This window comes from Urocampus carinirostris, chromosome 17, assembly GCF_059441175.1.
Source record: "Urocampus carinirostris isolate Australia breed hairy pipefish chromosome 17, RoL_Ucar_1.0, whole genome shotgun sequence".
In the NCBI taxonomy this organism is placed as follows: domain Eukaryota; kingdom Metazoa; phylum Chordata; class Actinopteri; order Syngnathiformes; family Syngnathidae; genus Urocampus; species Urocampus carinirostris.
In genome coordinates, this window is record NC_142365.1 from 23621845 (window position 1) to 23634721 (window position 12877).

At 37.7% G+C, this 12877-nt stretch overlaps 1 protein-coding gene across 1 annotated transcript in view; it reads right to left on the bottom strand.

Annotated features, from left to right (window-relative positions):
- Positions 1-1922: 1922 nt before the first annotated feature.
- The window catches only part of tspoap1 (TSPO associated protein 1), a 77777-nt gene continuing 66822 nt past the window's right edge, over positions 1923-12877 (bottom strand). Inside the window, exons 27-34 of the mRNA XM_088320416.1 lie at positions 11601-11746; positions 11327-11495; positions 9810-9878; positions 7169-7216; positions 5777-5889; positions 5624-5695; positions 5065-5184; positions 1923-2572 (exon numbers count right to left, since the gene is read on the bottom strand). Coding sequence (XP_088176542.1) covers positions 2267-2572; positions 5065-5184; positions 5624-5695; positions 5777-5889; positions 7169-7216; positions 9810-9878; positions 11327-11495; positions 11601-11746 — 1043 coding nt within the window. The 3' untranslated portion in view covers positions 1923-2266. The remainder of the gene's footprint in view (positions 2573-5064; positions 5185-5623; positions 5696-5776; positions 5890-7168; positions 7217-9809; positions 9879-11326; positions 11496-11600; positions 11747-12877) is intronic.

A 12877-nucleotide genomic window follows, 5' to 3' on the forward strand; every position in this document is an offset into this window, starting at 1 on the left:
AGAAAGGATTTCTACTTCTCAAACGTTTTGAATGAAAAGGATTGTGCAGTTAAAACCAGAGAGAGTAAAATATATTTACATTTTCAAAAAACAAAACAAAATGTTTAGCAAAAGAAAAATGAATTCAAGTAATAATATTCCCTTCAGTGCTCAAAAGTGAATTTCCCTTCGGGGATGAATAAAGTATCTATCTATCTATCTATCTATCTATCTATCTATCTATCTAATAAGCAGAATGTTTAATGAAAAGCGCTTCACTTCAGCGGCTTTATCTTTAAGATAATAAAATCCGTATCACGTATATTCCCCGCTGTATCTGCGTTTGGTCGTGTTCGACATTTCTAAACTAAATTTACCAGTCTTTTTTTTTTTTGCAGTACATTATCACCATTCAACGTTAAGGGGTTTAAACGCGTTTTCTTAGCATTATGTTGCCAAGGCAAAGGCCTGCGACCAGTTGAGAAACACTGCTGTAAACTATGTGTATGGGGGGTGTTGCAAATAGGGAGCAGAGCAGTCTACTCACTAAACGGCAGTTAGAGCGAATAATTGAGCATTCAAGGCCGTGATTTTACATGAAGAACAACAGTAGGAACAAGTTCATTGCAGCATCTCATGCCTGCTTATTTCAAAAAGTGTCCAAATGATGCCTCGCCTCCACCACTGATTAGCAATGACTAATTACCGTACTACCCTATTTTCCGAACTATAAGGCGCACTTAAAAACCCTAAAACCCAGGAATTTGAAAATAAGCTTTATAATCTAGAGTGTTTTACATAGAATATGTAGAACATGGTGGATAAGATTAAAATGAATGCAGTAATTGTAGGTGTGTATTACTACACAAGGTTTAATTTATACCTGCGTATTTAAGCCCGAATTTCAATACATTCCATGCAACAGGATTCTAACCTGGGTCATGGCGGTGAGGGCACCGACACATTAGCACTAGATCACAAGTGGTACAGATGACATATGAAAGGCATAAGTGCTTATCTCATCATTAGACTATTTTTAAAGTGCCTATCTCATTATTAGACTATTTTTACTCATGCTGCCAGAAACACCTATATGCATAGTGTATTTTGATAGGTTAAACACTTCTTGCCCTGTGTGTCAATAACGTTGCAAAAGACAGAAATAGAAAACAAAAACTCCTACAACAAAATACTTTAAAAGCTCTTTTACTTTTATTACACTAAGAGGTTATTGATGCGGTGAGGTGAAGAATTGCAGAGACTATTTCACCTTTGAGAATGCACTTAGCAAATTAGTGTTTCTGGCACCGAGAGTAAAAATAGTGTGATATTGACGTACGCTCTAAAGACTTTTCATATGTCACCTGTACCACTGATTCCCCATGCAAACATCCATCCATTTTTGTGCCGCTTATCCTCATTAAGGTCGCTGGAGCCCATCCCAGCCACCTCTAGGCAGTGAGCTGGGGACACTCTCAACTTGTTGCCAGCCAATTGGAAGGCACACAGAGAAAGACAGCCATTCACTTGCTATTTCACACCTAATTGAACCCGATTAACCGGACATACATGTTTTTGGAATGTGGAGAAAACCAGAGTGGCCGGGGAGGCACAGGGAGAACATGCAAACTCCACACTTGGAGCCTAAGGTTGCTGGAATTGGACCCTGGACCTCCGCAGCAAGGGCTGCACGCTATCCACCAATTCACCGTGCCGCCCTCCTTGCAAATGAGGCAGTTTTATTCATTGATATACTTTTCAACTGATTAATCAATGCACTTTTAGGCCAAAAGCATAAAGGTGCCCAGGAATAAACATTGTTGCTCTTACTATATTCTCAATTTTATGCACTTTATAGTCCAAATATATAACAAAATACTACTTTAGCGGCTACGCCTTATAATCCAGTGCGCTTCATAGTGCAGAAAATACAGTACTACCCCTGCAATTCTGGGAGTTTTATTTCGAGTGATAACCTGGAGAGCTGGAGGAAAAGCAACTCAAGATTTTGGCACGTTTCTCCACTTAACATGAGTGAAAAAGAAGCGAAAAACCTGAAAAGCATATGAAGCACCCCATGATGGATTCCGAGCTCTGCCACTTCTACACCCACAACGTTGAGACCTTGCTTTGGTACAATTCTGAGGGGATATAATGCACAGTCCAGCTTCTAAAGAATATTGAGAGTAGACTTTTTGATAATTAGCCATTGGAGTATATTTGCTTGAGTAACTGTGAGAGGCATTGATATAAAAGGAAAGTACATAAAACTTTATAGTCTGGTCTTTCATTCTTTTTTGCTGTATCCAAACCTTTTGAATAATTTCTTGCCTTTGGAGAAAAAGTTTTTCTTCTTTTTGCCTGGTGCAGGGCAGTCAACCACCACTGGCTGGTCTGCTGGATGGGGGTCATGTGGGGGGGAGGCATTGACCGGAGACAGGTCAGAAACCGGGCTCAGCTCTGATGAGGTGCTCGCTGGTATTTCAGGATGGGTGAGTGGTTCTATATTTTCAGTCTGGTGTGGGCATGGCGGTTCTGTTCGGACGATCAAAGTATCTTGACTTGTTGTGGGCCCGGGATCCGGGAACTCTCCCTTCAGGAGAAAAAGGACGGAGCATTATAATGGAAATAATATAGCAAATAAATAAATATTGATAGTACAGAAGGGTATACGTTTGGGTGAATTTTGTTTCTGTGGTGCTAACTCAAACACAACTTGTACAAATGTGCCATTGGGGTACCAACATACAGTGCCTAGCAAAATATTGCCCGGCCGAGAACTTTTTGTCATATTGCCACATTTCAGGCTACAAAGTTAAAGCTGAAAAACTGAAAATGTTTTCTAGGAATCAACAACCTGTGAGACACAATTGTGAAATGAAACCAAATTATTTCCCATTGCTAAAATATTGCCCCCCTGTTCTCTCAGCTCAACCAACAGACTCTGGGATTTCCCTAATGAATTCAGAATGATCAAATCTCGTCCCATGTGACTAATTTTGCGGAGCAACGTTTAAGCATTAATATAAAAATTAAGGGAGAAAAAAACACTAAAAAGCTATCAAGACATGGCCGTCCCGCTAAACTTTCGGCCCAAACAAGAGAAAAACTAATTAGAGAAGCAACCAAGAGGCCTTAGGGTCACATTGGATGACCTGCAGGCATTCACAGCTGAAGTCGGACAATCTGTGCATAAGACAACTACTAGTTGTACTCTGCTCAAATCTTTCCCTAATGGAAGATCGGCAATTTAAAAAATCATTTCTTTACGACAATTTATTACTTAAAAAGCAACACACAGCCAGGATTATTTGATACTAATATCAAAAATATATTTTTTTAATTAGAAGAAATAAATCAATAATGTTCTTTAAAGGGACACTAATATTTGACCACTATATGTCGCTGTGGAGTGCAACTGAAAACCCTTAAGGTAAGGCTCATGTGATGTAAAATAAATTCAAAGTACTACGAGTGTTTTAAAAAATGCATGTTTATATGATGTTTTATGTATTTATGATTATAATTCAAAACAATATTGTTTTTTTTAAAGAATGATGATGAATAAAATGTAAGTTCATTTCTTTGTAAATCTGTCTGTGCCTTACAAGACACTGTTTAATTTTTTATGTCCCTTCAATAGAACAAAAGGAAACATTTCATAAAAAAAGGGGGAACAGAGTTCTGATGATGGGTCATGATATTTTTTGTCATGTCGTTTGTTGGGACAGCCGTATATCGAGGACCTCTTGCACAACAAAGACAGAAGACAGGAGCACAAATACAGAAAATAAATGACAGGTACAATCTAAAACCACATTGGGACTAGGTATCTAATGCTGGGATCGATACAAATCTACAACGGAAGGAAATAAGGAAATACCTTGCATTTTAGCTATTAACTTATTCAGTGCCAGTCAGTTTTCTCAAATTGGGAGATCCAGTGCCAAACACTGTTTTTTACCATTTTTAATTCTTTTTGAAGGCCTACAGGGAATTTAGTAGCTATATAGGACATATCAAAAGAAAGCTTGAACCCCTATCTTCCATAAGAAACAAATAATGTTTGTAGCTTTAACCATTGTCTAGTAAACAACAGTTAAAAACTGCTAAGTTTCTTGAAAATACTTAGAAAGGATGCAATTAAAGGAGAACTTTCACTTTGGTGTTTTTTTTTGCATTTGTGATACCTCCAATACCTAACAAAGCTTTACATATACACAAGGGTACTTTGCTTTCAAAATTACATTATCATTGTGATTGTCAAAACACTGTTCAGAAGCATGAACTATGCATAAAATATGCATGAACTTGTTGATGTTTTCAGTGACTTGGTCACACAATTTCAGTCACCATGGAGATCGTGTTCCCTCAAGCAACCCTGTTCCCGGACACGTGCACAAAACGTCATCCCTCTTATACCAGATAATGGGACTTTGTCTTCTTTTTGAAAGGAAAAAGCCCTAAACGTTAACTGGCAATAACTAGTTTATTACCTCGTGACTCTCACCACACTGCTTGCCTACATGCTCTTATTTGCAGGATACAGTAAGCAAAACTAGAAAGTTGGGCTTCCTCAAAGTGTGAACAGAGATCTGATAAAAACTACTCTTGCCATCAAATGGTGATTTTTTTTTTCTAAACTGAAATCATTCCCAGAGGCTTGGAACTTACTGATGAGCAGCACCAAACCCTGATAATAGTTTTTTTTTTTTTAATAAATCAAGAAAAATGTATTTTACGTTTTGGCACTCAGGGACAATGCTTCTCAAAATGTATTAATATGTTGTGGCATTGAATGAGTTAATGTCTCTAGCTTTTAATGTTAGTGAACATAGATAGGGACTGAAAAACCCTTTAGACAACACTTACAATCAAGTCTCAAAGTGCACAGTTCTTTTCTGCTTCTGAAAAGGGTCATGCAGTAAATGGCAGGGGGGAAAGAAAGGCATCAGAGTTGAAAAAAACGCAACAGAAAGACATAAATCTGCGGTTAAAGAAATATCAAAACAAGACACGGAAATGAAAAGACAGCACATTAGCAATGAAGTTGGACGACGAGGCGCAAAATTAGTATGCGTCTACCTGTGATTCTTTTTTGTGTTCTGGTGCAGGCTGAGGAGGAACAGGTACGGCAGGAGTGTCTTCTGGTAAAGTCTGCAGGAAGTTGGAGGGCACCAAGCCCCTTTGTCCATTTAAGTCTCCCTGACAGAGACACATACACACAGTAAAACAACATATATGCAATTTTGTTTAAAGAATAATCAGAAGCTGCTTTCAATTTTCTTTTATGTGACACAACAGGGCTGCAACTAATAACTAATTTAATAGTGTACTATTCACTGACTATTGAAAAGTCAAAGAATAAAATAATTGTTTTGTTTTTTTAATTAACTTAAGCATGAAGTTTATTTAATTATGTAGCAAATGAAAAATGGGTACATTAAAAAATACTTTATTGATTTATTTAGCATACTGTGGACTTGTACAAAAATAATCTAAAAAGGCCCGTCTAAAACCAACTAGACACAGGATAGTAAATAATAAATTTAATTCAATGAAACATTTTGCATCCCTTTAAACAACTATTTCTATTATCGATTTCTGTCAACAATGTTGACTAAACGTTGTTGGCCTTACTTACATAAAAGAAGCCATCTTCATCCATGCCACCAATGACATGGATGATGTCTCCAGCGCTGAAGGTCAACTCCGCCTATGCAAACAAATGAGACAAATCAGACAAGTTTGGGCGTTCTCATGACAGTATTGGCTGCCAGCGTGCATCGAGCGGAACCTCAATATCGGTGTTTGGGGAACTCTCCCGCGGATCGTAATCAAAAATGGCCACCATCCGACGAGATTCCGGGGCGGGGTTTGCCTTAGTCACTGCAGCTGCCTGGCTTGTATCTGCAAATACACCACCCAACAAATACGTTAAATGGGATGTTCCATTTTTTGCGTGACCAACAGCGTGTCTGACTGTGGTCAGTGACTGCCTGACGTTCCACTTCATTCCGACAAAATCACAAAATGGAGTTAGTATTTGAGCATGCAAAATGGCAACACTGCAAGTAAATGCGGAGAAAAATGTTAGTTGTAGATGTAAAAAATGGATGTTGAACTAGATTTTGTCAATCGGTATCTTGGAATAAAATGACTTGGACTGAGGTACATTTTTAAGTCAACTATAAAAAACATCAGACACATATTGTAGCCTAAAAAAAAGAAAATTAGGAACGGCTTGGAAAACACAAATATAATAATTTTTTTAACAAAAGTATTATTCTACAATTAATGTTGTCTGCATTACTCATCTTATAAACAGAAATGGGCACTCATTCAAGTTTATATCATTTGAAGCAAAAATGCCCAAATCAGAAAACTTAGCGAAATTATTTTTAAACAAAGGAAATTATGGGGCTCAATAGAAATTTTGTTTTGCTACATGCTATAAATATTAGCATAGTATTTCTTAAGAAACCAACATAAGAAGGGTGTACTTCAAACCCAAATTTTGGAACCGTGAGGCAAAAATGCTCAGCTCACTCATTGTGTCGCCACTTCAGAGTTATAAAGATATGTTTCCTTAAAGGTGCTTTCTGGTATTTGGAAATGTTCTACTCACTACTGCCATCTTCCAGCTCATGTCATCATTGCAGTCGCTGTCAAGCCCCTTTACTGATGCATGCAAGTACGTGCATTTTTTAAATGAAAATTACTTTTTCACCTTTTCGGGGGTTTAAACTTTCTTGAGGAAGGCCTTTTTTCAATTTTCATGCTACACTAACAAAAAACTTCTGTGACGCGCATAAAGTCACTATCCAACGCCCCCTTTCCTCCAGCCTAATGTGTTCCGTGGCCGGCACACCTTTGCTAAAAGTAGGATAATAGCAGAAAGGTGCAGTGGAAAAAAAGGTGAACTCAATTGGGCATAAGAAAAAACATTCTACTTTCAACTTTTTATGGACACCTCAAAACAACGCACACGCCTAATAATATGGTGACTGTACAAAAATATGATATAAAATCAGAAAATTTTAAATAGCATTCATTTAAAATTGTAGATGAATTTGTGAAGCACAAGGACATAAATAACGCATAATTGCATAAAGAGAGATAATGAATACATGCGAGTTGCTCATGTCTGCAGCCATGGTCGTGCAGAAAAACAGTTAAAAGGTCAAACCTTCAGTGTGTGAGTCTAAACATTCCTCCCAGAGTGCAGCAGACTCCACTGGAAGAGGTGAGGTGAAGGATGAAATTGCGCATTTGCAGAAACACAGGGAACATACGGTAATTATAACATCGCATTCAAAGAGATTAAAAAGAATAAATTCTGAATTTTCCTCTGGTATCATATAAGTATGTTTATTTGTAAACGTAAAAATGTCGCAAAACGAATGGTTTACAAGAAGCAACGTCCAACAAAGCAGATATGTTGAAGGTAGATTCCTATTTATCTGTCGGCATTATCGTGTTTTGGAGTGAATATTTTACACGGTTGGATTCTATGAATTGTCCTTGAGGTAACAAAGCCATTTTGCGTACATTCAAAGAAGTTAAAGACGACCAGGGGACGTAATGGTGAGTTACGCCGGCTTCATCTTTATCGGGTATCTTGTTTTAGACTGATCGTGATGTTTCTCTGATGAGTATTTTTTGAAATATCTTGAAACCCAAGAGTTTAAGGATTGTAATTATACATGGCACGTCATATTTCAGTGACTGGCGACATCATACAGACATGTATTTGTTTATCAAAAGCCCGACAGCCCACTGGTGGAGAATTAAGGGAAAAGGTACTGTCTTTCCTTGTAAATATCTCATGTTTCAATGTGGGTACATGCGGCTTATAATCAGGTGCAGCTTAGGTACGTACAAAATGATTTATCATATTTAAATGTCCTGGGTGCAGTTTATAATCAGGTGCACCTTAAAAACAAATTTTACGGCACACAGGACACAATTTTAACTACAGTCAGTGTCCAACAACAGACCCCGTTGTGGCTGTAAATCACTAAATATTCATTTACATAGAAGCTCATTAAACAATCTATTTTCATTGTAGAGACACTTTATGATGAAAAGCCAAAGAACTAGCTTTAACCCAAAACAAACATTTTACCCAGAAGCTCTAGCAAAGTATGCAGTGCAATTTGATTGTTTAAGTGGTAAGAATAGGCGGAGCTATATACACGGCGCACTCTTTTTCCTTCTCCCAGCGCAGTCTGCACTTAAGGTAAAAACATTGATATCCTCAATTGCAGTATTTTGTGTAATTTTTACAAAATAACTTTGCTTGCACTTTGTTTTGAAACTGTTATATAGGACATAAATGCATCATGAGCCTCAACACTCTTAAGTAACTGCCAGAGAGAGACCAATTTTAAGTGTTATATTTCTATTCTTATGGGATGAGGGATCTGGCATAATTATTATTTCATACATATCATTACATCATCTTATGTCACACAGTGAAATACAATGCGCTGAGGAATTAGCTTTTGTTTGGTGGTTTTCTTGTATTTTTTTCTTAAAATATTTTTGCTTGTCATGGCTTTTTAGGTTGAAAAGGTTCCTGACCCCCTGGTCTAGATGCAAAAAAATCTTTGAAAAACAATATTGACTTAAATATTTAGCAAAAATACATGAACTATCATGTAAATGTGCATTTTTAAATACTCGACGGTCCATATATTACCATTTATTTTACATGAGGCTCACCTAAAGGGAGCTGGTATTATTGCTCACTAACTTGCTACTATGGGTACCCCAAATCCTCAAAAATACTGGGATTAAAAAAAAAGAAATAAAAGTAAAACAAGGATAAAATGGCGTGGTTTGGTCACTTTGAGTCTACGTAGTTGATATTCATCTTTGCACATAATAGCACCAGTTTTCAGTTGCACTGAAACACACAGTGATATCTGGAGGTCAAATAATAAAGACTGCCCGTTTAATTAATGTCCACATTATGAAAAATCAAATAAGTTAGGAAAATAAAATTGATACAATTCATTATTTTTTTAGTCTAGATAATCAAGTATATTGGTCTCTTTGCTTTCACATTTTTGTCAGGCGCGAGCTTCTTTCATTAAAACTTGCCACTACTAAAAATGCTTGAGTAAAATTAACGTGCTTGTGATGTTTGTATTTTGAATTTTACTTAATTTGTTTACACTTTGATGTCTGACAGGAAGTTTATTTAGAGCACTTTCAGTAATTTTTTTTATGATATTAGAATAATAATTCAAACAGTATTTTAAACAGGCAACTAGTAAGATGCCAGTTATTCATAATTTTATGTGATGCCTTTCATGCAAGTCGGTGCCTAATAATATGTTAAATTTTCTTTTTGGGAGTAATTTATTCTGGTGCTTGAGTTTTTGTATTTTAGCCAAAGGTTACGCATTTTCATTTTGGTGGATCGCTACTGTTAACTTATCCAAGCCATACATAAGATAACAAATTCTATGCTATGAAACAATCACATTAAATAATTGTATGGCTGTAACTGAATATGCTGGATTGTGTCACGTCATTCTTTAACAAGAAAAATGTTTTGGTGTTCTTTTCAGTTGTATTATTTCATCAGATTTGCGAATGGTTATAAATTAAATAATACATTTTAGACACAAAAATATACGATAGTGTCTGACCTTTAGTCATGTCATAATACTAAGCTAACTTACTAAAGCAGATTTTGGAAAATCCCACTTGGTCACAGTGTGAAATGTAGATAAAGAGGTGAAATGGACAAAAAGAGACGCAAACCGGAGAAGACCCAAAAAGGAGGACAGTGGGATGCGATCTGGAACGAGACACACCTTTCTTGGATCGTCTCGGTTTCGGTGGCGGGACAGGGCAGCGGGGAAGCTGTGCATGTGTGCGAGTGCCTTTATGGGATTCCAGAATACAAAACCAAAATATGTGACACCAACAATTACAACAACAACAAAAAACAAGGGGTGCAAAAGACAGACAACATAAAGAGATTAAGTTGCGAACAACCAATAAGCAGAAAGTGGCAGACATAACAGCCAGCACAAGTAGAAGTGATAAGGTTTTAAATGCCAATGTTACTTTGTACTTTGCACCGGCTAAAAAGCAGGAAACGGAAGCACGGCTCAAACTTGCAGCCATAGTGCATGTGTTGATGGTTATGATTTTTGCAACAGCAGTGGTGCAGCACAATGAAATTGACGAACGAGGGGATTGCTTCTTTAGATTGTTGAGAAAAATGGACCTCATGCAAGAACTAGTTGCTTGAAACATCTGCTGATTGGAAGACATGGTTCCTCTATCTTGAGCGGCCGTGAAAGTAAATCGCAGCAATTATATGCAAAATAGTTGTTTTATCTATTTTCTCAGTTTGTCTGGAAAAAGAAGCAGCTCAATACTTGTTCCTGGAACTTCTTTCAAGAACATTAGAATAAGCCTTAACAAAACACATGTCCTCCACTTTAGATAAGAGTGTGGTTTCCTAAAAGCAAGATTGTATGCTTGAATAACAAGTTTCAAATGATGCATGTGTCACTATTATATCAATACGTTTACAACGGGCATGTACAAAATCCAGACCAGAGGCCAGTTACGACCTGTGATCACAATTTTACTGACCACAGCCTCTGTCATAAAATCACTCGTATGTAGCCCGCCAGTAATGTTGACTGCAGTATAAAATACATTTGTACAAAACATAAACAAAAAGAAAATCACCATTTCACCAGATGATGGCAGTAGCTCTTTGGCCACCTTGCCCTTAGCTTTCTGTTAGAATTTGAGCCCAAAACATGCCGACTACAAAAAGCTGACTGGAAATGGGCCCCGTGAAAAGGGGAAGCAACTGGAAGCTGTTTTAACAGCATAGAAAAAATGTTCCAAAGGGGAGCTACTAGGTCGCAATGCTAATCGCCAAGCACTGCAAACCTATGAGGGAGGGTGAATTTATTGTTCAAAGAAGACCAGGCTGGATAGTCGGCCTTAACACATTTTCAGCTCACCAGATCTTGCCCGCTTTCTGAAAAGTTTGGACACCCCTGGTTTACAGGCTAAGATTATTGCAATCTGCTGACGCATTTCAGTCTTGTTTTTCAGATTCCTATAAATTTTCAGGATCAATATGATCTCTAGCTTAACTGCATCTGGACTCTTTTTGTCACCATGTGCTTCTAAATAAACTAAAATATCTGAAGCTTCTTGCATAAGTCCCGCTTAACTTCATAAAGTATGTTTAATTTCGTGCTTTTGATGCCATTTTCCATTAACACTAAAAAAAGAGAAGTGTTTTAGTGAGGTTGCCAAAACACAGCCAAATTTTAGTCGGCATCATCAGTTGACATACCTATCTTCTCTACGGATGCTGGTGACGCCAAATAGCCCTGCCGCAGAAGTTGCTGCCGAGTTTCTTCATCCTCCACCTGAATCTCAGACACCATGTTGCAAGGCACGTAGCCCAAACGCCCACCTGACTCCCCTCTGTAGAATCCATCTGAGTCTTTATCACCGTAAACCTGATGATAAAAAATAAAAATAAAAAACGTATGCCTCGTTCACTAGCCAATAAACTGCAATCGAAGAACACATTTTTCACCGAAAAGAACCTGGCAGGAACATACTTTAATAATCTGCCCCTCTTGAAAGGGCAGCTCCTCTTCAGCGGCGTCTGGGTTGGGTGACATGCTGGCTGGGTCATAAGGGAAGAGGGCCACAAAGATGCGGAACACTGCGTTGTCTCCTTTAGTCTTTGGTGATTCAAAACAACCTGCGAGTAGTTTGTATAGAATTAAAAATTAAAATAGATAAATAACTAGTTTAATAGTTTAAGCATTTAATTATTTTTGTAGTGTTACAGAAGTGTTATGGATTTTGTGCTAAAATTATGTGAGCTTAGCTTGCTAGGATCGCAGTAATGTGTTTCTTGCCCCTGTCTTTTCACAGTCCTTCTATCACAGGCGTGTCCTCAAATGAGGTAATCAAGCTAAACCACTGATCCTAAGCTCCATGAGCTGTTTGACAAACACACTTGTTCATGATCCGCACACCCAGCAAAGAATGGAACAGTTGCGTGAGATCAACTAACTGCACCTTTCAACACAGTCATGTACCAAAATTATTGGAACTGTACTTTTCTTTGTCACAATCTGTAATTGCATAGCGAGAATAAGAATGAAAAAGGCCTGCAGAAAGGTGTAGAGCGGGGGTCGGGAATAGATGTGGCTCTTTCCACAATTACATTAACTCAGAAATATAGTACGGGCCATAGCAATCTTCTCTGTGACTTTCCAATTTTAGTGTAGTCAAAGCCAAAATAAGACTGAAAACTGGTTGTTCAGTCAAAAATTTATATTTATAGGGCAACATTTCCACTACAGTTTTGGCTATACGTCTCGAAAGAAGCCATTATATGGAGGCTCATAAAAAAAAAAATGTTTACTGTTGAGACACTTTATAATGAAAACCATCAAAAAAACTGCCAACACCCAAAAACATCAACCCGGAGCAATTTGATTGGGTGAGCGGTAGGGGTGGGCTGATCTCTGCACACATAGCCCACTCCGCTAAATTCATCCATATCCTTCTCATTTGCAGTATTTTGTAACATTTTTACGAAAGAACTCTGCTCCCACCTTATTTTAAAACCATTATTTACGACAAAAATGATGTTCAAAATCAGCCTCAACAGTAACAGCGAGAGAGAGGGAGAGAGGGAGTGAGAGAGAGCGAGAGAGAGCAAGAGAAAGAGAGGGAGAGAGAGAGAGAGGGAGAGAGAGAGAGAGAAATGTTCTGGAACTATTATTATTTAATGGACTTTTTCAACTCATCAAACGTCACACAGTAAAACGTGCTTAAGAATTAGCTTTTGTCTGGAGAGGGGGTTTGGTTGTTTTGTTAG